This window comes from Heloderma suspectum, chromosome 15 (assembly GCF_057233095.1).
Source record: "Heloderma suspectum isolate Gila_16-S chromosome 15, 16-S_ref, whole genome shotgun sequence".
In the NCBI taxonomy this organism is placed as follows: domain Eukaryota; kingdom Metazoa; phylum Chordata; class Lepidosauria; order Squamata; family Helodermatidae; genus Heloderma; species Heloderma suspectum.
In genome coordinates, this window is record NC_139472.1 from 12,473,180 (window position 1) to 12,499,271 (window position 26,092).

Genomic DNA, 26,092 nt, shown 5'->3' on the forward strand with positions numbered 1-26,092 from the left:
AATGCTGGGCAGGCTTAGTTCCCTGGCAACAGTGTCCTGAATTACACCTCATTTAGGTTGCCCTGTCGAATTTAATGAGAGCCATTGCAAATCTTACCTGCCTAGTCATGCCTCTTCTGCACCAATCTCTCCAGACTTTTGCATGCTGGTCACACTAGAGCAGAGGTGTCACCCTGAGGGCCACATTCAAGTTCAGAGAAGCTCTCAGGGGCTGCATTCCAGTGGTGGGTGGGGCTGAAGGCAAAAGGGGTGGGGCCAAAAATGCCAGCATATTGTAGCTTATATCTACAACCTGCCAGTAAGTAAGCCTCAGGAGAGGCATTCCAACCTTTCAGAAGGGGGAAAATAAATACTATGTAAAAGCAAGGAAACCACCAAAGGATAGGTAGTTGGGGGATCAACCAGACACAGGGTCAGCCTTACCATTAGGCAGAGTGAGGCAGTGTCAAATCCATTTTGGGAAGGGCCGTAGCTCAGTGGTAGAGCCCCTGCTCTGCATGCAGACGGTCCCAGGTTCGATCCCCGGCATCTCCAGGGAGAGCTGGAAAAAATCCTGCTGAAATCCTGGAGAGCTGCTGCCAGTCACTGTCGACAATACTGGGCTGGATGGACCAAGGGTCCGACTCGGTATAAGGAAGCTTCCTATGTTCCTATGTCTGTGTTTTGCGGATTGTCCGGCGCCTTTCTTTCCGTCATCAGCCCATAGATGGGATTGGGTTTTCCCTTCGTTTCTGAATTTGCACAAATGTGCATGTGTGAAAATGCGCAAATTCCCCCCAAATGTGCATTTTCACGCTCTAGCCTATGGGGGAATTGTGCATCCCCAACCAGCATATTTTAGCTTAAAGCCCACCAGTATCTAAGCTTTAGGAGTGGCATTTCAACCTTCTAGAAGGGGGGAAACCCTGCACAAAAAGCCAGGAAAACACCAAACGACTGGTGGGCAGGAAAGGGGCGGAGCCACGGGGAAGGAGTGTGGCTATCTGGGAAACCCTGGCAGGCTGGATTGGGACCCTAGATGGACCAGATTTGAGGTTCAACACCACTGCAGTCGAATGTGACAGAACCTCGTCACTCAGTTGTAGATCACATATCTGGCAGTAACACTTAGGAAAACACATGGCCCATGGAGAAAAGTTTCTTAACTGCTGTGCGTTACCCCCAGTTTGGATTGGGACTGCAGCGCATGGGAGGGGAGGGTTAAATCCTCCCTGTGATGTGTTCCTGATCCAAACTGGGCCCCCCAATTTAGTATTATCATTTTTTTCTATACACACCATAGAGGACTTTAGGAATGTAGCTAGTCCCTCTTCCTAAACTGTCACAGGACGAGGTATTCTGGAGGGTGCAGGAGAGAGCCCCACTGTATGTGAGGAGCTGCCAGGGAGGTGGTTTTTAAAACGTTAAGAAGGGAGATGGCCTTCTCAGTGGTGGAATGATCTTCCCGATGAGGCCCACCTGGTGCCAACATTGCTATCTTTTCGGTGCCAGATTAAGACTTTCTCTTCTCCCAGGCATTTGGCAGCATATGGCAGAGCACGTGCCTGACATGCAGAAGCTTCCAGGTTCAATCCCCGGCTTCTGCAGGTAGGGTGAGGAAAGAATCCTGCCTGAAACTCCCAAAAGCTGCTGCCAGTCAGTGTTGACAATACTGGGCTAAATGGGCAAATGGTCTGACTAATGCAGCTTCCGATGTTCCTGTGATCCTGGATTGTCTTATGGTCATGGTTGTTTCCTTGAGATGGCTTGTTTGAAGTTGTTTTTGATATATGTCCTCCTGTGTATATTGTCTGTTCATGTATTTTTTTTATGTAAATGGCTTTTAATCTCAGTATACTGTATTTTTAATGTTTTTAATCTTTATAAACTATCCAGCGAGCTTTGGCTATTGGGCAGTACAGAAATCATGATCATCATCAAAAGAAAACAGTTGGCCATGTTGTCCTAAAAAGTAAGGTAAGCCCAGATGGGTGTGAACGTTTCTCAGAAATTTCTCTCCCCCACCTGAAAGTCACAGGAAAAAAAACAAAACATCGTTGCAAGCGGGCAAAAGATCCCATGAAATGGGGCATTGACATTCAGCCCACCACGAATAAAATGCATGTACACATGCATATTTTGCAAGAAAATATTCAGTAATATATTTTTTAAAGCATTTTCATGCAACATCTAGTATTTTTTAAAACAGAAATCCACAGATTAATATGGAAACAGGGCAGAACCCATTGGTAAACCCAGTGATGTAGGAGAGTACATCAGAGGGCCATTTGCAGAGGGCCCCGCAAAACTGGAGCTGACCCTGCACCCAGAAATGTAGCTGCCCTGGTTCCTAATTACTTAAAGATAATGATCTTGCACAAAGCCTTGGAGCAAAACAGATCTGAGCCAAAAAATAAAAAAATCCCCCATGGAACTCAAGAACAACAGCTTCCCACGTCGATGGCGTCCCTGGCAACCAAACTCTGAATAAACAACTAGAAGCTGAAATCTAACACCAGAGGAAGACTGGGTCAAGTCAGGGTGCTGCCGGCATTTGCCAGAGATCCTTCCCGTTCAGGAGGATGTTGTGAAATCATGTATTCCATGAGCGTGTGACAAAACATCGCTGCATAACCGCTACACAGCTGTTAGGAAACTGATTGCAAAAAATGGGATGTTGGGGGTGGGGAGAGGGTATGCTGGTTCTGACCCATGCTGCTTCTCGACAGAGCTACTACAGCAGCTCTGAAAAAGAAATAGAAAACTGTAAGTACTTTCCGTGTAGGTTCCCCCCCCACACACACACTTTAAAATATAATGTCTATGCATGTGTGTTTTAAACTTCCTTTCCTCAGAAGTGAGAAATGCCCCCTCTGAAGAGTTGCTTCTCAGATTTCTGTGCTAAGATCCAGAAGAGAGGCTTACACTCATCCCCCTGCAGAGACACAACAAACCTTACAGCAAAGAAAGCATAAAAATCAAGTTATAGATTCTCATGTATACAGGCAGTGCTGGATTTAGGAACAAGCCAAGTAATCCATGGCATAGGGCCTCATATTATGATGGGCCTCTAAATATGTTGGAGATAACTAAGATGTATTATAATTGAAATCGCTCCGGCTTAAACATGTTGGAAAGTCTGGTGTGACTTACAGCAGAGTGGCCTTAGATAGAGAAAGCGTGGCAACACAACATTTAGTATTAGAGGCAATAAGCACAGACTAGAACCAGTTTAAAAGAAGTTCAGATCAACTTACTTTATTAGTGCTCTTATACACATCTTCAGAGAAACCTATGTAGCGCTGTTTAACTACAAGCACCCCCTAATGCTAGGTGGTACCCTTTCATTACCCTTGCTATTATAATGTAATACACTTTTTCCTCTTTATTTTGATGGTATGGGGGGTCTGAAGCTTGATATTGCTTAGGCATGTCTAAATCCGGCTCTGTATACCGGTCCTGTTCAGATCACTCCCACCCCCATGGGTTCAGTGAATATGTGATGGGGCACATGATTGTACCTGCTGTCCATATTAGGGATGTATGGATTGTGTAAAATCCATTCTTTCTGTGTTTCACATATTGTCAGGCGCCTTTCATTCTGTCTTCTGCCCATTGATGGAATCGGATTTCCCCCAAATTTGCACAAATTCGCACTGTGACATTGCGCAATGTCACACGTGTGAAAATGTGCACATTCCTTCCAAATGCACATTTTCATGCTTTAGCCTATTGTGGAAATAGGCATTTTTGACCAGCTTTCTTTTTATTTTGCGTACTTTTCTACAATGAAATTTGTGCAAATTTGGGAAAATTAGAAAATCAGTCTGCAAATTGGTGAAATCTGCCCAACAGGGGGAAAGCTGGTCCTTTACAAGATCCGCAGGTTGGGTTCATGAGAATCCAAACACGTTTGGTTCTATAGTGGATTTCTCTGACACCCCTAGTCCACACTCCTGGCAGCCATGCACTGAGCATTAGTGTGAAATGAGGATATGCACATACAGATGTAGGCATAAAGAGGTCCCTCACATGATCTGGTCTGGATTCATGCTGTTGTGAACTACATCTGTCCATGTGCAGGCCCCTTTCGCACTAACACCGATGTGTGGCTCTTGAGAGCTTGGCCAGCAGCCACGGACAGTTGACACGTCAACACCAGGCATGTGGCCAGTGGGTGGGTCCTTCTCCCCCTCATACATGCAGTGACATCAGCTGTGCTTGTTAGTCAGGGGCCGAATTTTCACAAGGAAAGGGATGCATGGGTGAAGGGAGTCCGAACTCCCTCTTTTCCAACTTACTTGTCTCTGGTCCATGGCCACAGGCAGTTGTCACTGAGCCCAGCTTGGTAGGTGTCTGTGCCCTGTTTCAATGCTGGCAAGGGCCTTGGGGAAGGTGCAGATACTCCCAGGAGTAGCAGCGGGAGAGCAACCCACTCAGTCCAGGGTCATGTGCAAGAATTCCAAGGAGGTGCTGCAGGCACAGGCAGAGGCAAGGTCAAAGCAGTCCAAAGCTCAGTTCACAAGCATCAGTTTTATCAAGCATCAAGGCCGGTCACGGGGTGTCCAAAAGAGTCATGCAGGTGGGTAGCTGAAGGTCTAGGAGCCTGTCAGGTCTGGTGTCTTGAAATGAAACGCTGAGGTTAAGGCACTGCTGTTCGCAGCAGAGAGCTGGCGTCAGCGGGGCTGATTTATTGCTGGCCGTTAATCAGCAGAGCTGGCTAATTAGGTCAGCATGTTGTTTTTAAGGGAGGCCCCATGCTGTGTCTTCCTTGTGTTCATTTGCTGCTCACATCTGATTCTACGCTGTTCAGAGGGATGGATTATCTCATGCTCTGCTCCCGGCATTTGGGGGAATGCAGGAACTGTTTGAGAGGGGCCAGGTTGCTCCTGTGATGTTTCCAGGGGAGGACTGTCAGGCCAGGCCTCTGTTCCTTGCTTGGCTCTGTTTGGGGCCCATTGTGCTGACTCTCCCCCTCCTCTTCTTCCTCAGATGTAGGGATGTCAAAGAATTCTGCCACGGATCTCGGTGAGGCCGAATGCCAGCGCATTCGGCTCCCTGAACTCTGTGGCGGAACGGCCTGCCCCTCGCCCCCCTGCGGATCCCCCCCGGGACGAGACTTACCTGGGGTGCATGTTCCAGGCGGTGGCGGCTGGTCTTCCGACCGGCTGCTGCTGCCGCCACCATTTGCAGTCTTGTCTTTTTTTATTTTTTAGAGACGTGATAGGCTATGTACGTTTTTACGTAGCCTATCACGTCTCGGTAAAAAAAAAAAAAGACGAAGAAAAATAAGGAACGCAAATAGCGGCAGCTGTAGCTGCCGCCATTTGCGTATGCGTACCCCCACCTTACCCAGAGCCCTCCGCGGCCGGAAATCTGGCTGCGGACGGCCCTGGCCTGGGCCTGGCCGGCTGCTCCGCGGAGGCACCATGGAGCACAGCCGGCTTTTGAGGATTCTGGGGGGGGGGAGGGCCGGATCGCCTCCCCCCCAGCGAGGATTTCGTTGGGAGGGACGGAGCGCCTCCCCCCCCCCCAGCAGAACCTGGCAGAGCCAGGTAAGCGGGGTTTCGTACACCCCTACTCAGATGACTCCTCCTCCAGGTAGGGCATGACAGTATGGATATATGAGGAATTCATAGCAGTGCATTTTTGACCAGAATTTATCCAATTTTCACTTCCCGGAAACATGCTCGTTGGTAGACATCTACATATTTCTGAGCTGCAATGTGATTCATGGACCAAAAAGACTGCATGCGACAACATGCGTAGGAATGTATGAGATTTTCATTTTGGTTCATTTGTACCCAGATCTTGCCCCATTTGCACCTGTGAATGTGAGTGCGGTTTGCAAACAAAGCACACGCATTGCTGAGCTTCTAATGTTGGTTTGAAAAATGTGTACTTTGGAGAAATGTGCATGTTTATGTTTTAGTCAATGGGGAGGGGGAATTACGTATTTGGTTGCATGCTTTAAAAACATGCACATCCAAATGTGTACTTTCCCCAGATAACAACAATACTTCATAATACTAGAACCTGGGGTTATCCCATGAAGCTGAGTGGTGGGAGATTCAGGGCAGATAAAAGGAAGGGCTTCTTCACACAGCGCATAGTCAAACTATGGAATTTGCTATCACAAGAAGTAGGGATGGCTACCAGTTTGGATGGCTTTAAAAGGGGTTAGACAAATTCCTGGAGGAGAAGGCCATCAATGGCTACTAGTCCTGAAGGTTATATGCTGCCTCCAGTATCAGAGGGAGCATGCCTATGTGCACCAGTTGCTGGAGAACATGGGTGAGAGGGTGCTGTTGCACTCATGCCCTGCTTGTGGGTTCCTGGTTGACAGCTGGTTGGCCATTGTGTGAACAGAATGCTGGACTAGATGGGCCTTTGGTCTGATCCAGCAGGGCTCTTGTTCTTATGTTCTTAATAAAAACTTGCAGTTGAGAATGGAAATAAGGTAAGCTGAGCTTTGAGATGGAACTTGGAGAACCTCCTTGATGAGTCGAACTTTGCTGATTCTCCCCTTCCTAAACATGTGAACCTTTGAAAAACGTGCACAAAAAAAATGCACGATTTAAAAATATAGTGTATATGCACAAACCCACTTTAATCAATAGGAGAAAAATGCGCGCATTAAAAAAGATGTGCACAATTGATGCATACGTTTGAAAAATCTGCACCGAAACGTGCACTGAAATATGCATGTATTTTCATGCAAACAGGAAAAATCCCCCCCCCACACCCCGCTTGCAATCTGATATGGACTGAGTCAGAAGAAGCTTCGAGGGAGAATTCGGAGCTTCGGTTTTGCTGATTCGCACATTTCTACGTAGGTGCTATCAGTGCCAGGCCGGGTTGGGGTAGCCAGTTTGGGCAACGGACTTTAGGGAGGTGAGCCACCAGAGGGTGAAATGTTCCTGTTTCCTCAGCCACACATTCCTTTCTGTGCATGAACAGGGTGGACAAATGCACAGGAAATGTGTCTGTCCTCATCATGTCCAGTTTGGCTGTCATACTCACATTCCTTGCTAATAGAAATGACAAGTCATAAGTACATATTCTTCTGCTGCACATCCCCTCCGCTCCGTTTCTCTGCCTCTGCTCTGTTCTAACCTCACTTGTGTCCATTTTTAGGCCATAAGACCTTTGGTTCAGGCACCTGTCCATAGATGGTGTGCTTTTGCTGCTGTTGTTATTAATCAGAATTGTAGTAATAATAATCGTACGAGGGACGTGTAACAAAATAGTAATACTAGCAAGAGAGACGTGTAACAGTGTTTCCTCCCTCCGCCAATGTTTCCCTCCCTCCAACAGTGCAATCCTACAATTGTCTAATCAGAAGAAGTCACTCCCATTTAATTCAGTGCTATCTGTTCCCCGCTAAGTGTGAAAGAATTGCGGCATAAATCCCACAACACAGTCTCTGGGCAGACAAGGAAGCATGCTCCCCCTCCCCGCAAAAGAAAAGCACCTTACATATGCTCAGGGGTATCATCATCGTCATCCTCATTTTATATTATTATTATTATTATTATTATTATTATTATTATTATTAACATTTCTATACCACCCTAGAGCTGAAGCTCTCTGGGCAGTTTCCAAAAGTTAAAACATTAAAATACAATATACAAAGTTAAAAAAACATTTACATAAAAACGTACGGACAATATATACAAACGACATACAACTAAAAGCGACTTTGAACTAAAAATATTTGTGTGTTTTTTAAAAAAAAATAAAAAAATCCAACAATAAAACACAGCTTAAAACAACATAGCTTAAAAACAGTATACAAAAGTCAGCAAAAGGAACGAGAGTTCTCAAAAGGGAAGTCCTGCCGGAAGAATAGAGTCTTTCATTCCTGCTTAAAGACCTTCAACAAGGTCAGCGGGCGCATTTCAACCAGCAGGCCATTCTACAACTGAGGGGTGGCAAAGGAAAAGGTCCTCTTGCGTGTGGCTGCCAGTCTCACATTAGGCCGTCACAGCAGGTAGCTTTCAGAGGAACCTAGGTGGTGGACTGGGACGTAGGGGAGAAGACGCTCCCTAAGGTACCTTGGATCTAGACCACGTAAGCGTATCCTTCTCTTTGGGCCCATTTTTTTTAAAAAAGGACTTTTCCCAAGGGGTGAAGTAACTTTGTACATGCTCAGAGGCACTCACCCCAAGATGTTTCTAAACAAAAGCTGGCGATCCTATAAGGAACCTCTCCTCACATGGGCGCTATTGGTGATCTCATCACTGTGGGGACTCAGCTTGGGCTCCTTCACCTTTGCATGGCTTCTCACTTCAGACCGTTCTGCCGATGTCTGCTGTCAGTCAGGGACAAAGACCTAGAGAGCATGTGGGGCAATTCAGTGATACTGCATGGGGTGGGCAATTCAGCGATCAGAGCACACGTTTATGAGGCAGGAGCTTGTCCTGCCTGGGTCTCTGTTTGCCAGCTCCAGCAGCATTCCTCCTCCACAGGGAATCGTTTAAGTGGCTCTGTACTTTTAGTTCTCTCATTTAGCATTGATTTGTATTTTTATCCTGCCTGCCCTGTACCGGGCTGGAAAGTAGAGCAGACTTATTTTCTAATAAATACAGAAATGCATGCCTCAGAGCAGGAGGGGCCAACTGGTGGCCCATGGGCCTCACCCGGCACACATCCTGATTATTTCCTTGGCCCTTGATTGTTTCACTGCCCAAACACACACACGCACCCCGCCGCACTGGATTCGAAACACAGGGCATGCCACCGCATTCCACTTGACAGGCCCCCTCCGGAGTCCCCTGGCAACGTAAGTGACTCTGGGTGCCTCCGACTCTCAAGGCCAGCATGGGGAGTGGGGAGGGCAGGGCAGCAAGGGGAGATCCATGGGTACCTTTTAACTTTGCAGTTCCCCCTCCCCCCACCCCTGGACGGGAAAGAAAAGGTTTCTGATGATGCGGAGGTCTCTAGGGTGACATTTCCTTTCTCAAAAGGAAGCCCATCTATTTTGATAAATGACGGGGGCGGGGGGCGCACACGGAGCACGGAGAAAACACTCGTGGCAAAAGGCTCCGTCAGAGACGGGGAGAGATCACCCCAGGGGATCACAGTTAGGATGGCCATGTGTCCTCTTCGACAGAGGACAGTTCTCTGTTTGAAAGGCTGTCCGGTCCAAACCCAATTTAAAGAGAAAGAACCATCGGAACTGTTGCCGTCAGTCTTTAGCAGCTGGACTGCAGGCTGAACGGGCAGGCCTCCTGGTCACCACCTGGCCCACTACGGTGAGATTTACTGAATTACTATTTAAGTGATAACAATAATCCCCATGTTTTGCACAAATCACTCTCCCCCCGCCCCCTTCGTCCTCTCTATGGGTGATGCATTTCCTCTTCCCCGCAGCGCTTCAGCTGGGATCGCTTTCTTTGCCAGGTACTTTTTTAGGCATTGCTCAGAATTGCTTGGCAAGCTGCTTCCTTTCTTGTAAACAGAGCAGAACTCCTGACTTCTTCTTTGCTGAATTCTCACAGCCTTGGAAAAGAGAATGGGGGGAGGGGGAACAGCTGACATGACAGAAAAAGTAAAGGCAGGTGAGCGTTAGCAAAGCGATTGCAGGGCAGAATTTACTTCGAGTCGCAGCACCGAATAGCCTCTGGGGAAAAGGAAACAGCATTAGAAAAGCAACCTCTGCTTTCAGTTTTGAGCTCCCTTGTTCTGGACTGGCGACCGACCGTGTGCTGTGTTATTCCACGAGACCCAGGGATTCTGCACAGGCTTGGAAAGGTTTGCTTCCCTCTGCTGGAGACGGCCCAGAGGGGACAAGCAGCGGGGTCGAATGGTGGGAGCTTCAGAATGCAGCGTGGGGCTCCTGGGAAGGTGGAACGCAGGATCGGTGGCGACTGGAGGAAAGTAAACGTGAGAGCGTAGACAGGCACAGGCCTGCAACCTTCACACGCCCTCTGGCTGGATGGAATTGGAATCTTCCTGGAGTCTCTTACTGGGATCATGTACCTGGTAAGTGGGATCCCGAAACCTTTGAGCCCTTTCTGGCTACCTATTGGCCAAGGTGGGTGCAGCTGGGGATCTGAGAAGGGAGGTGGGAGAGGGGTCCATGCATTATGGGTGTTCTCAGGATCTCACAAACTCACTTCCTGCCTTGGTCACCCATTCCTAGGAATGGGAGTGGAGCGAACATATCTGGCCGATGACACAGATCAGACCGCAAGCTTTTAATCAACTAAAGCTTGGTAGGGAACAAACAGTGATGGGCGAGGCTGGGAATTCAAGTCCCACTTGTTTGCTTAAGGTTCTTGGGATTCCAGTAATGGAAGCTGAAAGTGAAAATGTTGCGGAGATGGCCTTCGCTACTGGTGAGAGTTGCTGCCCTTTGCTCCGTCAGTTAAATTGGAATTGACACTCCCTGCAGACGGCTGCAGTCCTTTGTCAAGAAGTAATTTACATGGAGATTTTTGGTAATCTCCGCATTTGTCTGAGCTCCATTGATTTAGGAAACATCAAGTAAAAGGTTATGAATTCATCAGCTAACGGTGCAGTTCCACACTCAGAAGCAAATCCAGTTGCTTTCAATGGGGCATATTCCCAGATAACTGGGTACAGGACTGCAACCTTAAGAGTGTTTCTGGTCTGGCAGGCCTAGGATGTGGAAATGAAGCTTATTTTAGGTTGTGTGGACATGAGAAATATAACATGGCCTTTCAAGATTATGGCAATATCCAAAGCGGTACTTTAGGGTGTCCGAAAGCATCCATGCCTCAATTTGGAAGGCAGACAGAGCCCCACAATGGACTGACGTGCCCAATCATGGACTCCTTTTGAAGTCCCTGCAAGTTCCAAAAATGGTTTTCGCAGCATGGCTTGATGTGTGGATGTCCGTGTAGGGTCTCATCTTCAAAAACACAAGTGCAAGGCCCTGCTGGATATACCAGATGAGCTGTTAGGGGTTAATGTGTGTGTGTGTAACCCCTGTGTGTGCGTGTTCATCTTGGCATCTGCTTTGAATGCAACGATGACATCACTGTTACCCAGTCATTGTGTAGGATCCAGACATCCTTCCTCTGCGTAGTTCTTTTGTTGTGGTGGAAAATAATGTGGCTCAGAGAGACGGAGGAGTAAGAGCTTTTTCCTCTTGCCAGTGCGTCGATTGCAAACCTGACTCCTGTGTGGTTGCCTAAATGTCACGGGCACCTATTGGCTACTGCCTATGTGTCTGCAGTGGTGGTTGACAAAGCTACCCCCTCCGCTCTGTGCCATTCTTTGTACTTCTAAAGCCATATTTCTTTTTAAATCGAACACTGTGAGAAGCGAGCAGTCACCTGTTGTACCTATCTGTATGGTACAGGAGTGCTCATCTGCCTACTTAATTATCATCTTCCTACCTACCTATTTCTAAGCCACTTATTATTAAAAATAATTTGTAAGCGTTGTACAGTATTACATGGTTCGGGACCACAATACCTGACGCAATGACTGTCTCGACATGAACCTACCTGGACTCTACGATCAACATCTGATCTGAGGCCTTCCTTCAAGTGCCTCCTCCAAGAGAGGCTTGGAAGGTGGCAACAAGGGAGAGGGCCTTCTCAGTGGTGGCCCCCCGATTATAGAATGAACTCCCCACTGAGGCCCCCCTGGTGCCAACACTGTCATCTTTTCTGCAGCAGATTAAGCCTGCCCTCTACACCCAGGCATTTAATGGCATATGATGGGGCACTTACATCAACTGACCTGAACACATCTGTTACTGAAACTGTGTATTGAAATGGTTTAGGGCGTAATCCTATTGAGATAGATGTAGACTCTGAATTTGGAGGCTGACACCCATCCAATGCAGGGCAGACGGAGCACAGAGGGATCCTCTTCTCTGCACTCTCCCCACCCTGCATTCTTGGCTAGATGCGCAATATCCCACGTCTAGCCAGGGCTTCAGAGAGGGGGCGGGAACGAGCCTGGAGACCCCATAGGAAGCAACGTAAAGGGGCTTCCGCAGTCTCCTCCCCTCCCTGCCCCTGGGAACGCCCCCTTTTTAGTGCTCTGTTTTACAAGCATGGAGAGGCAGCCGCTGACGTTCTCCCTGTGAAGGCTACAAGGAGGAGAGGAGCGCGGTTCCCTGGCTCCAAGCTCAGAGCCAGTAAACCGAATATTCCTGTGGCCCTCTAAACAGTGCCTAGCGGCCATAGGATTGCTCTCCCCGTTGTTCTAAATTTTGTATCTTAAATGTTTTTAGACCATGTTTTATTATAGTGTTGTTTTATAGCGTTTATGATGATGTAATTTGTGTGTGTGTGTGAATTGTTGTGAACTGCACAGAGTGCTTTGGCTATTGGCCAGTATAGAAATGGTGATGATGAATAAGTATTATTAATATATTAATAATATATGTTATTATATATTAATAAATAGTGTTATAATAAGCAGTAATAATAATAATAATAATAATAATAATAAAAACAAAACAGAAAACTGAATAAACACAATGAAATAAAGACCAGTTAAACATATCACTAACCAAGAAGGTTTAATTATGCCCTTCCCCCTAGGCTAGGGGTGGGGCACCATTTCCCTATGAAATGACATATCCAGAAAGCCCCAAGCTGCCATTTTTATGCAAAGAAGAGGGCAGCCCCACCGCGCTTGTTGGGCGCTCCAGTGGCTTGCGCAGCAAGCTGGGGCAAGGGATGGCTCAGCAAGCACCCGGCGAAACCAGGCAGAGGTGAGTCTGTCCATCCCTAATCCCAATCCTATGAAGTGGGATCCACATGAGGGATGTGGAGGATATTGCCCATAAGAGGAAAGGTGTGGCTGGATGTCATGCTTGAGACACTGTGGGTTAGATACAAATCTCACTTCCACAAGTCCTTGTGGTAGGCGTTCTGAAATGACAGCATCTTTTACAACCCCAATGGACCTTTCCCACCAGGCAATCTGAAATATGCATACCATTCTGGCCAGAGTGTTTCTCATTTCTCAAATCCTAAGATGTCCGCAATGCAGACGTTCCTACACCCAGTCAGAAATGACAAAAACAGAGCATTCTTCTTGGGATTATTAGGAACAGATATGAAGAGAGAGGGGCAGCAATGCAGTCAAATCTCTCCCTCCCCAGCCAAGATGCACTCAGCACATTCCCAGCCCTAGAAGGCTGTGGGTTTTCTGACAAATCTAACTCCTAAAATGGCAACACTGCAGAAAGCCAAGGAAGAATATTTCTATCTCCCTGCATGCCGTGCTGCTGACCATAAAGTCAACAGAACTCAACAAACAAACAAACAAAAATCAAGGACTTCAACACGAAATGATGAACTAGAATTTACTAGGAAATTTGTTTCTGATCAATTTGGGCTTACTCAGAAGAATGGTTTGCTTTTGCCATACGGGCGTTAAATCAGCTTGAAAGATGATATTGACAGTGATGATTTGGACCTTGTTCTTCCACTCTGTGTAGTTGTTGGCTCTGCTGTTTCTTATATTTCATCACTTTTTGGGCCAGTGCTTACATTTCTCTCTCTCTCTAACTCTCTCTCTCTCTCTCTCTCTCAACATCTGTGAATATATCTACCTGCCAGCTGAAAAGTAACACATTGTACATCCAGTGAAGTGCGGCCATAAAGCTGTTTGCATTTAAGCTGTCACGGGACTATTGGTTCCAGGAATTCCCCGTTCCAGAGGTCATCTCTTTGTTTACCTCTTTTTCTTTTTGATAGACAAGACACTGAGCTCCATCTCGTGGGGGAAAAAAGAAGTACAGCATCTTTCTAATCCCCCCCTCCCCAAAAAACTGGAAGCATTCTCTGGCATTCTAGGCATGGTTACTCAGAAGTAAGTCCCACTGTGTTCAATGGGGCCTGCTCCCCAGGAGGTCTGCATACGATTGCATCTTCTCTGTGTTTTGTTGTTCCAGCAGCTTGTTTTCAGAGCCTACATTTGTGGTTTGGTGTGGATGTCATTGCATGGATTTGCTTTAGTCAGTTCATCAGATCTAGAATGAGGAGGTTCCTTCGCATGGATTTATGTTAAGAACACGAGGAAGAGGTCAGAGAAGGTTCATTCCTCCAGCTTTGCTGTTGAGCCACCCAAAGCCATCCTGACTCTAGGTTCTTTTTGGCGGGGGGGGGGGGAGTGGGTAGGACACCCTCAGTTGTGTAATAGTAAATTTTGAGGTGCAGGACCTCATAATGATAGCTCCCATATCCATCCCTTTTCTATTACTTATACACAACGGAGCTAACACTCTAGTTACAGTGGAGGCTGGTGGCTCCAATGTCAATGGGGGTGGTGAATCCGCTCCAGGTTTCAACCAGAACCAGTCAGAACTCTAAAGGAGCTATCCAAAGTGCTTCTGCACTCAATTTAAAGGGGGATTAAGAAGGGGGCAAGAACAGATGGAAAGACTGGTTGGGAGGTTCCCCACCCCCAGCACGCACATCCATTTGATGACTTGCTGTTAAGTATGTGGAATGACTTCAGCTGAGTCTTATACCAGGTCAAATCATTGGGTCATCTACACTAGGAGCTAGGCAACCCGTGGCTGTCCAGATGTTTTGGCCTACAACTCCCACTGTAAGCTGGTGGTTCTGGTGTCAGTGAGGTGGTGAATCCACTCTGGGTTTCAGTCTGAACTCTAACGGACTGCAAAGCACCTTGGATAGCTCCTTCAGAGTTCTGACTGAAACCTGGAGTGGCTTCACCGCCCCACTGACACTGGAGCCCCAGCCCCATTGTCTAGCTAAGAACTCCATCCTCAGATACAGACAACAAACCATTAATAAAATCTCATGATTAAGCATGTAGAGAGAGCACGCCACTGAGATCCTATGCATAGTTTATCTGGGAGTAAGCTCCACCAGTGCTTACTTCAGAATGACAGCATAGCTTCATCTTGTAAAACTCACAGAGCTGTAACAAACGTTCTTCAGCAACCTTTAGCTTTTCATTAGAAATGCAAAGAATCCTGCAAAGAAGTATAGCCATTTAAAGGACTAGCAAAGTGCCCAGCCTCTGCTTGATCATTTCCCTCATTCTCTAACTTCCTCTGTGTTGAGCTGTCACAAACAATAGTAAAAACTGGAAGCCTTGTTATTCCTTCACTTATCTGCCAGCGCAAGGAGGGGCTGTCAATTAGCCTAGTACTTCAGCAACGGTTGTTGTTGCTCTCACTCTGGAAAAGGTCCTAGAGCTGTTCCTATGCATTCCTCCTCCACTGGATACTCTAAGTGCCTGTCATTCTGTGGGTTGTTGAGGCATGCACGGGAAGCTGTTAGCATTTGATGACAATTAGATCAAGGCAGGAAGGAAACAGGACCTTAGCTAGCTCCAAGTGGGTCCTGCTGGCTGGAACTCTCTCCTGGCAAGACAATAGGAGGATGTTGTCTTAGCAGGGAGCTAAAGCCAACTGAAGCTTTATGTAGGCTGACAAGGTCTGCCATGTGGTCAGCCCTTGCTCTTCTGGAGGAGCTTCCTGGTCTGTTAAAGGGCCCTTGCCTGATTTTGCAGCATGAGACTTCTGCAAGGCTGGGAGATTGAGGTTCTGAAGGGGCTCATAAATGGCAGGGCTGTGTCCTCTGGCTGGGAAGGCTCCTAGGGCACTGACTGCCCTACCACCAGGAAGCAGATCGTGTCCTCATTAGAATCCTCTGCTGCACACTGGAAGTTCCAGGGACTGGGGTCCATGACAAGGCTGCCCTTTGAGGGCCAACCTTTTCCTCACTGCTGCCACCATTGTCTCTTCTCTTGCCCTCTCTCTTTGGGCCTGATCTGCTCAGCCTCTGCTCTGTCTCCTCAGTCTCTTAGAAGGGACAGGTGAACAGGTAGCAGCAGCAGCAACAACGATGAGGAGGAACAACAGGGCCAGGGGGCTCCAGGGGTCAGCAGTGGGCCCTATCCTGGTATGTGGGCCTTAGCAGGTCCCCAAAGATGGTGATGCTGACCCTGACTCAAAGGTCTGTTAAACAGCTCTGCTGACTCTCCTTTCTGCTTGGAGTCCCTGCATAAGCCACCTATATTGTCCCACCTCTTCTTCTCTCGTCCTTCGAACAAGAGAAGGGTGAGCGTATCCCTGCTCAGCTTCGAGAGTCTGAAATAAGCCAAGCCATCTCTAAAAGGATTGGGAGTAACTTGGCTCATTTTCCAATCCAAAGATTGTAAATCACCCATTCAGCACCAGCTGGAGCCCAGGGCCGAGCAACAGTCAGATGGGAGCCAGGAGGTCCGCTGGGTTGGAGTTCGAGCTGAGAAGCCACTCAGAGATGAGGAATGTACTGAAATACATTGGTGCCAGGAAGATGGTTGTTGCTCAGGCAAAGGCCTAGCCCAAACAGGAAATGTTTTATAGCCCTTCCTGTTTAAGAGGCGCTACTTCCTCCTGGTGTCAGGATTGATTCTGAGTGCAGGGAGATAGTTAGCAGCTCAGATTCAGAAGAGGGGCAGCCATTGCTGGGGGAGGTTTTTTCACAGGCCAGTTCAGGTATGGACAGGCGTGCTTCTCAGGTTACCAGCTTCCAGATGGCCGGGCATGAAACCTCATCCTCACCCCCCTCTGTGAGAAGCAGCGAGCAGGAGGAGGAGGGGCTTGAGGACTGTGACCTAAGAGACACGAGGCGGTGGCGCAGAGCTAAGAGGGAAACATCAGGGGCAGAGTTCGGATGGTCAAACCGGTTAGCGATGCATGAGAGGCTACACAGGGGAGCAGCACGTGAGGGGTGGGACCTCCCTCCCTAAGTTAGCCTAGTCAGACAGCCTCCCTTTCAAACTGTGGGCAAATTTCGGTGGTTCCATTTGAATCCCCTGGAGGCATTTCCTTGTAGCTGGAGCGTCTTCGAGGATTTGCATCTGTAATGAATAATGAATTAAAGGCCTGAGACTGAAGCCTCTCTTTTGTGTGTTTGTGAGTGCTTGAGGAAAGAGGGGGCCAAGGGAATCCTGACAGCTGGAATGCTCCATGACACTTTTAGGGGCATTCCAGGGGTGGGGTGGAGGGAATGGCAGCTGCCAGGAGAATCAGTGTGCCCCCAAATTCACTCCACACACACTCTCTCCCTGCAAATCAGCAAAACCCTCCTGCCTGCATTTCACCACCCACAAATGCAGCAGTGAAATAGTTGTGGTGCCAGCGGTGGGGAATTTTGCTTCATGACTAAACGTTCGTGGAATTATGAGTAGATCCAAATACCTGCTAGGCCTGTGACACTGTGACTTTAGGAAGTGGGCCTGTGTATCACTGGTTTGGTTTTCCAACGTAGAAACTTCTAAAACTCCAAGTGATAATCTCTTGCCTTGTGACTACCATGCCTTGTGACTACCATGGGACTTCCATGGGAGACTAAGAATAAGTATCTCCTTGCTAACAGGCAGAGAGGCCACAGATACATTAGCATCGAGACTGGGGTGGGGGGGCAGTGTTTATTCACTGATTAGAGGCATACGTGGCATATTGCATGTACAACCCTATACAAAACAAACTCGATGCACTCATACATACAATCAGATCAAGATTGCTTTATTGCAGGGTGTTTAATTTTTTTTAAAAAACCACATTTTCAACTAATGCTTTGGACTTGGATGAATCCAAATCTAATTCAGGAGATGGATGAATCAAAGTGAGGTGCCTCTGAAACAGACAAAATCCAAATCTAAACACTGGTGAAAATTTGGGATAAGGTGGGGCAAAGAGAAACAGAGAGTGTCTTCAAAAACTGATATATTTCTCCCCAAGCTCTCCATATAAGGAAAAGACCAGGGCAGGGAGAGGAGCGAGGGACAGGTTAGGGATGTCGGAGAAATCTACAATGGAACCGAATGAGTTCGGATTTTTATGAATCTGACCCACGGATGAATCCACCCTAGCAGAATGGCTTTTCCCCTGTCAGGTGGATTCTGTGGACTTGTAGACCATTTTTCTAACCTTTGGAAAATTTTGTGCAAATTTTGTCATAGAAAAATACGTAAACATTAATAAAAACAGCCAAAATGTGCATTTCCCCCATAGGCTAATGCATGAAAATGTGCATTTGGGGGGAATTTGTGTATTTGGGGGGAATTTGTGCATTATTGCACTGCGAATTTGCACAAATTCAGAAACTAAAAAAATCCAATTCCGTCAATGGGCAGACGACAGAGTGAAAGGTGCCTGAGAATCCGTGAAACACAGATGGAACGGATAGAACACATCCTAGGGGAGGAGGGGAGTCTAGTTTTGTGACGGGCAGATCTTGCTTCTAATCACAATGAATGGTTGCTCACCCCCATATTTAGGGGATAAGATCAATCCACGAAGAATGATTGTTGAGATGCATTGAGCTGAGCAGGGCAACAACAAAAACTCCTTCTCTTTTTTCCTCGAAAGATGTTTCACATTTTCCTTGCAACTCAGCTGCTGCTCCCGCTGGAAGTATCTGCCTGCCAAGATTGGGAATATGAAATTCACCGTGAATGCTGCCCCAAGTGTGGGATAGGTATGTAAAGCATGACAACAGCAGTTGGGTGTCACTTGCTATGTCCCTACCAGAGGAGAGGAGCACAAGAGAATCCACCCTGGAAGAGTAAGAACTTGGTGTTTTTGCAAATTACTTTGGGTGAAATCACGGTCCACTTTTGGAAGGCCAGTGAGCTAAGTGGAAACAACATCTTCAGAAAGGGCATGTAGTTGGCAATAATTTATCTATTTATCTATTGGTTACATTTCTATACCGCCCAATAGCCAAAGCTCAATAGCTGAAGCTGATTGCAACCAGCAAAGGGGAACAATGGCTGAGGGTTGTTTGCATCCGGCTGGCCAGATTGACCCTTGGGAAGGGTGTCCTCAGGGATGTCGTTGCTTTGGAGGGCTAGGGTGGGGGGAACTGATGCTACTTTAAAGACCTGTGCTGACTCTCTGGGTGTTAGTCTGTGCCTGCTCCTTGCTCACCCATCAGTTTCCAGCATGTTTTCTGCAATGACTCTTAAAAAGGCCTCCCTTTTTGGTGACTGGAAGGACATGAGAGGAGGCATTGGAGGTCTACGTGGAACATCCTGTATCCCGTCCTCCTCTCGGTCTTCCATTGGGCAGTGCAGCTGTTGAGTTCATGGGTCCTGACACCTGGAACTCAAGCCGTGTTCTTCCCTTCCACTTCCCCAAGCTCTATTGGGTATCTCAGTCCAACACAAGGCAGAGATTCCCAGCTCGCCATGAGCTCCCATTGAGGAAACATGAGCTAACCAGTCTCCCCTCACAAAAGCGATGGTCAGCCACCTGGCACACTCCATTTGAATCTCTTTGTTTTAGGGTACAGAGTCTCGAAACACTGCACTGCCACTTCAGGTCCAGTTTGCATTCCTTGTATGAATGGGACCTTCACAGAACATCCGAATGGACTGCCAAAATGCTTTAGATGTCGTGTATGTGATTCAGGTAAAACAAAACAAAAAAGCGAGAGGAGGAGAAGATGAGAAATGCATGCATTCTGTTCAACACCAGTAGAGAGAAGAGTTACGGTTGCAATGCTTAAATGCTTATGCCAAAGGAAAGAGGTTTAGAATTGTTCCATAGTCTTACAAACCTGGGGCAAACCATCAGAGGGCATCAACTTTTGACCCTGACTCTCCTAAGGTGTAACTTACAGTTGCGATGTTCAAAATGGCACATTGGCTGTAGCCCAAAGTTCAAATCTCAAAGAACTGTGGATCCAACTTACAGAGACGGATGTACTTCCAAAAATTATCCAAGCTACCCATGTTTTGAAGGGTCAGTTGGGGCTGGCAGATTTGAGGGGGGCCTTGGCACAGGGCCCTTGGGTGGCTCTCCTCCAGTGTCCCCAGTTGTGGCTTTACCTGGTGGTGGCAGTGGCAGGTGGCCATGTAAATTTCCCACAATGCTGTGGTGTGACATTATAACAGGGACATTGTGAGAAATCTCTGGGAATCTTGAAGCAGCGACATTGCCAAATTTCCTATTTACCTGGCTCAGAATTCAACCTGTTCAGGAGGCACCATAGCTTAGCCACTTTCCATGCAGGAGGTCCCAGGTTCAATCCCTGGTAGGTATTTCCAGGTAGGGCTAGGAAGGAACCCTGCCTGAAACCCTGGAAAGCTGCTGCCGGTCAGTACCGGTAATACTAGGCTAGATGGACCGCTGGTAGGGATGGCGGGGAAATCCACTGTAGACTCAAATCAGGCCAGATTCTCAAGAATCTGCCCTGTCGAGTTGGCAGCAGACCGGCCCCACTTGCCTCTGCATCCACCGGATTTCCTGCGGGACGGCTCCGAAGGTTGTTGGTGCCACTGGCACCAAAAATGCCGGCTGTCAAGGGCTTCCCTGGTGGGGAATCACCAGGGCCTCAGTGTGGCCAGGAGCAGAGCCGCCCGTGAAATCCAATGGACGTGGCAAGGCTCCTGGGAATCCGCGGGGCCCCAAGCGGCTTGGATTTCCCCACCACGGACCCCGCCGCCCCAGACCGGAAGTTGTGGGTTTGTACACCCCTATGGACCAGGCGTCTGACTCAATAAAAGGCAGCTTCCTACGTTCCTAAACTTGCCCAGCTCATCACTCTTGGCTACATTAGGAATCAGGTGCAGTCCCCCACCCCCGTCATCCTAAGTCCTTTTCCGGCTCAGGGTTTAAGCCGCTTGCCACTGGGATGGGCGCTCTGGCGGCAGTGCCAAATTTGGGCTTCCAGCGAGGCCGCAGAGTTGGTAGAGGGTGAGCCCTTCAGCTGGGCCTTGCTTTGTTTCAGACTGAAGCAAGCATTGCATTTAATTACTTCACTGGTTTATATATTCAGTGACCCTTGTAGGAAAGCACTTCGGGCTGCCACTAGGATGTTGCATGTGGGGAAGTTGAATACTTCCTCATGGATAAAAGTCTACATATAGAAAAATAGCCTCTTCGGGAGAAGACTAGATTGAGCTCTTTTCGCTGTCACGCTAGGGGCTTTTTCTTGTTTATGCAGGGAATTTATTTTATTTTCCTTTCCTACGAGGGAGCATGAAAACATGGCTTCCTTCAGCCTGCAGTGGTACAGTTCTGGCAAAGCATTATTGGTCGGATAACCTGAACTGTACTAAGTCAGCCTTTCCCAATCTGGCACCCTCGAGACCAGGGGTTGCACCCTCCAGACCCTTTGGCCTACAGCATCCATCAGCCCCAGCTAGCCTGGCCAATGGTGAGGGATGATGGGAGCTGTAGGCCAAGTCAGCTGGAAGGCAACAAGTTGCCCATCCCTGCTCTAGATGTTTTGGATTTCAGCTCTCATCAGCCCCAGCTGGTATGACCAATGGTCAGGAATGCTGGGAGTTGTAGTCCAAAACCTCTGGAGGGAACCAGGTTGGGGGAGGCTGTACTAAATGATTGCAAGACCAGAGCCCTGGAAGATGACCTCTTAGCAGGTGGATGGGCTCATCTGGGAGAGAGGCTTTCTGAGGTATGCCAGTCCTAGGCAATGAAGGGATTGCAACAGAGTACCCCTTCCAAGGATATAGAGACATCCCCTTAGCTCAGGCTTGGAAACAGTCTCCCAGGGCTTATAAAGCTTACCTCAAGATGAGCTTTAGAAGCCCAGAAATTCTTCTCTGTCTTGGATTAAAATCGAAGCTGCAGAAGAAGTCTCTAGCTCCCCCTACCCATCTCAGTTGCCTTCCCTGTCCTTAAAAGCCACCTCTGCCACCCCCAACACACCATTGCAGGAGCCCTTGAGGGAACCTCTTCCATAACCCTCTGCACCCCAGCAAAGGCAGGGGGAAACTCCCTTTTGTATTTCCCCTGGGCCTCTATTGCTGCCTAGCTTCAAGGGAAGTGAGGAATGCTTGCAGGATGTTGGTGGTGAGATTTTCCTGAGATTCCCTGAGTGAGTCCCTCCTGTCCTGGAAACTTGGAGAATTTCTGAGCTTCAGATAGCTCACCTATCTCTGTCTTGAAGTCAACCACCGCTGCTATAGACAATTGTCACCCTAGGAGATCACCCTCTAGATGGGATATGAGGTCCACTTACCAATGGGTCACCAGACAGGTGTGATAGAGTGTCCATTGCTTGGCAATCCATTTGTATTTCCACTTGAAGGAGTTCCGCAGTGTGCCTGACTCAGCTTGCATTTGTGGGCCGAGCCCCAGGTTTTTCCCAAACTCCAGGAACTTTTTGTGCCTTTTTTTGCGGCGAGCCGTAATTTGTGCAACTATAGACTTGTGCAAATTGCAAACACAATTTGCGTAATTTGCACAACTTGCAGCCGGAATTTGGGCAAATCTCTATTTGTGCAAATTATGGCTCACCAAAAGAATTTGCAAAATACCCAAACTGGTGCAATGTGATGCAGATTAGGGATGTCCATCACCAGGAAATCTGTCCCTTTTTGGGCTCGCTGGCTTTCCACAGCGCCCCCAGCTTGTCTTGTATTTGCAAGCTGAACTGCAGGTTTTTCCTGAAATCCAGGAACCTTTCCCAGTTTTGTTTTAATTGTAAATAGAAATTTGCACAAATTGCACCAGCAATTTGTATAATTTGCACAAATTGCAGCCAGAATTTGTACAAATTATGGCTGAAATTTGTACAAATTATGGCTGAAATTTGTACAAATTATGGCTGAAATTTGTGTAAATTATGCCAATTACGGCTGTAATTTGCATACATTTCTATTTACAAAAATACCGCCCCCCCCGGAAAATCCACAAGCTGTTCCAACTTGATGCAGAGCCATCAATGTTAATCTTAACAATGTTGATGTTAAGCCAGCTTGTGGGGAAATGAGCTGAAGTCTGGTGGGCTGAGCTGATGAAAGCTCAGCGAACTCCATCCCTGGACGAATTCCTCTGACATCCCTAAATGCAGATCGAGTTAGGCTGTGCAGCAGAAAGCGAACTGAAGTCCAGGGGGCTGAACCAAGGGAAGCTCGTCGAGCTTCACCTCCACCCCAAATGGATTCCTCTGACATCCATAGGGTGAGGTACTCCAGAACCCACGAGCCAGAGCCTGAGAATATGTTGGTCCTCTGCCAATCCAGATTTGTAATTGTGCCCTACAGGAGCCCAGCTGAGAGTTAAGGAGCAATGCACCTATACCAAGAACACAGTGTGTGCATGCAAGGAAGGCTACTTCTGTGCTCATTCCATTGGCGGGGGATCCTGCGAGCGGTGTGACAAGCATAGGGTCTCCCCACCTGGCCATAGGGTTACAAAGTCTGGTAAGACCAATATAGTTCTGGTGATGATTTTGATGCCAACAATCTCTTTTCTCTAGAGCTGGGTTCACATGGCCTGTTGAAATTCTCCACCCTATTTCTTAGGAGAGAATTTGAGGGAGGGGACCATTTCACCACATTTCTCCGAGGGGAAGAGAAATTATTCAACAGTTTCTTGGGGGTGGGGGCTCATTGTTAACTCTGGCAGTAGCATGGCTTCTGTCATTTTTTCCTAAGGGGTGTGTGTGTGTGTGTGTGTGTGAGAGAGTGTGTTGCTGTGTTGGCTGTGTCTACCATTTTTCAGTAACTGTGTTAGCTGCCTGTCCACCATTTTTCACCCACCAGAATGCCCAGACCTAATGTATTGGTGGTGGTGGGGAACGGTGGAGGATATATAGAGAAAATTCTGCAAAGTGGCTTTAGTTTTCTGGGGGTGGCGTGGGTCGAGCAGGTAAAGAGGGATCTCCAAATTGAAAAAAATGTTGCCTGAGAAATTTTGGCTCAGCCCTACTTGGACAGCCCTATTCTGAGGTGATACAGTCCATCTGAGTCACCATCTCAGGTCCAACAAAGCATAAGAGAAACAGAATTCTTCGAAGTGTACATCCCTATGCTGTCCATGCATTTTGTCTGCAGCTCAATCCAGTGCTCTGCCAGACAGTTCTTTTAACGTTTCCTTTGACCACTTCATTTGATGGAAAAGACATTTGTCGAAGGAGAAGGAAGGCTTATCTTAGTTATGAGGTGGCTGAGGGGTCTGTGTGGGTCGTTCATTGTATCATCATATGTGCAGTGGCCTGCAGCCTCCCTGGCTTCCCTCACTTCTGTTCAAACCCAGGGGAAGATGACATGAAGTCATGGGCTCTTTCAGATTGGGAAGCATGGGCAATCAGGGAGGCTGCGAAGCACAGGGAGGCAGCACGGGGCCCCTGGGTGCAACCCCCAGGGCTGATGTGCTCTCATCAGGCAGGGGAATGGGAAGAGTGGCAAATTGCACCACACTCCTCCCCCATCTGTGCCAGGAGGATCTGCCACTTCTTCTTACTGTAGGCGGCCGCAGGCAGCCCACCCTGCCCAGCTGCCCCCTCACTTGCTTGGCTGGCCAGCTGGCCAGTCTGGCTGGCCACTCGCTCCTGCCCACTGCTCCCGCCTTGTGGCCCAGCTGCGGAGCTCCTGTGAGAGGCTGGCTGGTCTACCTCTCGTGGGAGTTCGGCCAAGCGGGTTGGGTGGGTGGGTACCAGTGGCTGTGGCAGCCACAGCAAGTAGAAGTGGGTAGGCACCATCAGGAGCACTGCTGTATTGCTTAAGGCAGCAAGAGACCTTGGACCAGGCCTGCAGCCCCCCAACACCACCACCCCACTGCCAAAATTTGTAGAGGTGGCCGAACGAACAAACAAGCCCTATTTCAGTTTAGCTTCAGATTTGGCCGTTTTCGCCTTTCATTGTGGCTGCCTGCGGAAAATCGGCAGCAAATTGGCGTTTGTTGTTGTTGCTGTTGCCCCTGGAGCCGTGCAGAGTGCAGCCTGTGGAGGGGCTGGGGTGTGTGTGTGTGTGTGTGTGAAAATGTCCCCCAGACCTCCCAAAGGTGCCCATCCCTGCTGCAGAATGAGGGAGAAATGTGTAATAGAAAGGAGAAACACAGCATCCTCATAACGGTAAGATAAACACGACATCCCCACCAAAAGAAATCCAGAAGAAACTCTAAACCTCCCCGAGAAAGGGGCAACCCCCCCCCCCGAGGCTTCTTTCACAGTGGAAGATACTTTAGCAAAATGGGAGGAGAGGTTTTGGCACAGCACTGGAAGTCTGAGGCAAATTTGGAAATTTGGAAGTCTGAGGCAAATTTGGGGAAATGGGAGGAGAGGTTTTGGTACAGCATTGGTTGTCTGAGGCAAATTTGGAAGTCTGAGGCAAATTTGGAAATGTGGAAGTCTGAGGCAAATTTTGGGGAATGGCGGGGGAGGTTTTGGCACAACACTGGAAGTCTGAGGCAAATGTGGAAGTCTGAGGCAAATTCGGAAATCTGGAAGTCTGAGGCAAATTCGGAAATCTGAGGCAAATTTGGGGAAATGGGAGGGGAGGTTTTGGTACAGCATTGGATGTCTGAGGCAAATTTGGAAGCCTGAGGCAAATTTGGAAATCTGGAAGTCTGAGGCAAATTTTGGGGAATGGCAGGGGGAGGTTTTGGCACAGCACTGGAAGTCTGAGGCAAATTTGGAAGTCTGAGGCAAATCTGGAAATTTAGAAGTCTGAGGCAAATTTGGGGAAATGGGAGGGGAGGTTGGACTGGGAGTCGGGAGATCCGGGTTCTAGTCCCCACTCGGCCATGGAAGCTCACTGGGTGACTTTGAGCCAGTCACAGACTCTCAGCCCAACCCACCTCACAGTGTTGTTGTTGTGAGGATAAAATGGAGAGGAGGAGGAGGATGATGTATGTTGCCTTGGGTTCCTCGGAAAAAAGGCAGGATATAAATGAAATGGATTAATTAATTAATTCTAAAAAAAGATTATTTCTGATCTAACAGCCCCCATCCTCCAGTGCTAATGAGAAACATTCCTCTCGGAGTTTTGGCTTTTTGTTGGAAATGCCTGTAATGGTAAAAAGGACACTCAGCATATCACATTCTTTTGCAGGCACGGAAATCAACGACACCGAGTTCGAACTTTGCCCACCTGGAACTTTTTCAGAGACTGAGATGTCCTTCTTCTGTAAACCTTGGATCAAGTAGGTGTCACTTCTCTCCCTCTCTCCCTCCCCCCTCTCTCCCTTTCTCTCTCCCTCTCTCTTTTTGCTCATGAAATTTTATTTCATTTCGAAATAAGGTTAACAAAGTAAAGGTAACAAAAAGATGGTGTCAGTTCTCTTGCTGCTACTATTCCATTGCATGGCTGTGTGACACCCCATCTTTTAAAATTCAGCATCCTCCTGTTCCTGTCATTGCTATTTCCTTTACATCCTGAAGTTTAGGAGCAGAGATGA

At 47.9% G+C, this 26,092-nt stretch overlaps 1 protein-coding gene across 6 annotated transcripts in view; it reads left to right on the forward strand.

The window, feature by feature from the left end:
• Positions 1-9,353: 9,353 nt before the first annotated feature.
• The window catches only part of TNFRSF14 (TNF receptor superfamily member 14), a 32,215-nt gene continuing 15,476 nt past the window's right edge, over positions 9,354-26,092 (forward strand). For 2 of the 6 annotated variants that reach the window (XM_084822081.1, XM_084822076.1), the window contains exons 1-5: positions 13,699-13,788; positions 18,311-18,419; positions 19,229-19,354; positions 22,957-23,115; positions 25,747-25,837. In XM_084822081.1, the coding sequence (XP_084678207.1) occupies positions 18,311-18,419; positions 19,229-19,354; positions 22,957-23,115; positions 25,747-25,837 (485 nt within the window). In that variant the 5' untranslated portion in view covers positions 13,699-13,788. Of the gene's footprint in view, positions 9,967-13,698; positions 13,789-18,310; positions 18,420-19,228; positions 19,355-22,956; positions 23,116-25,746; positions 25,838-26,092 lie in introns of those variants that run through there. The other 4 variants (XM_084822079.1, XM_084822075.1, XM_084822080.1 and 1 more) reach the window with 4 other exon arrangements.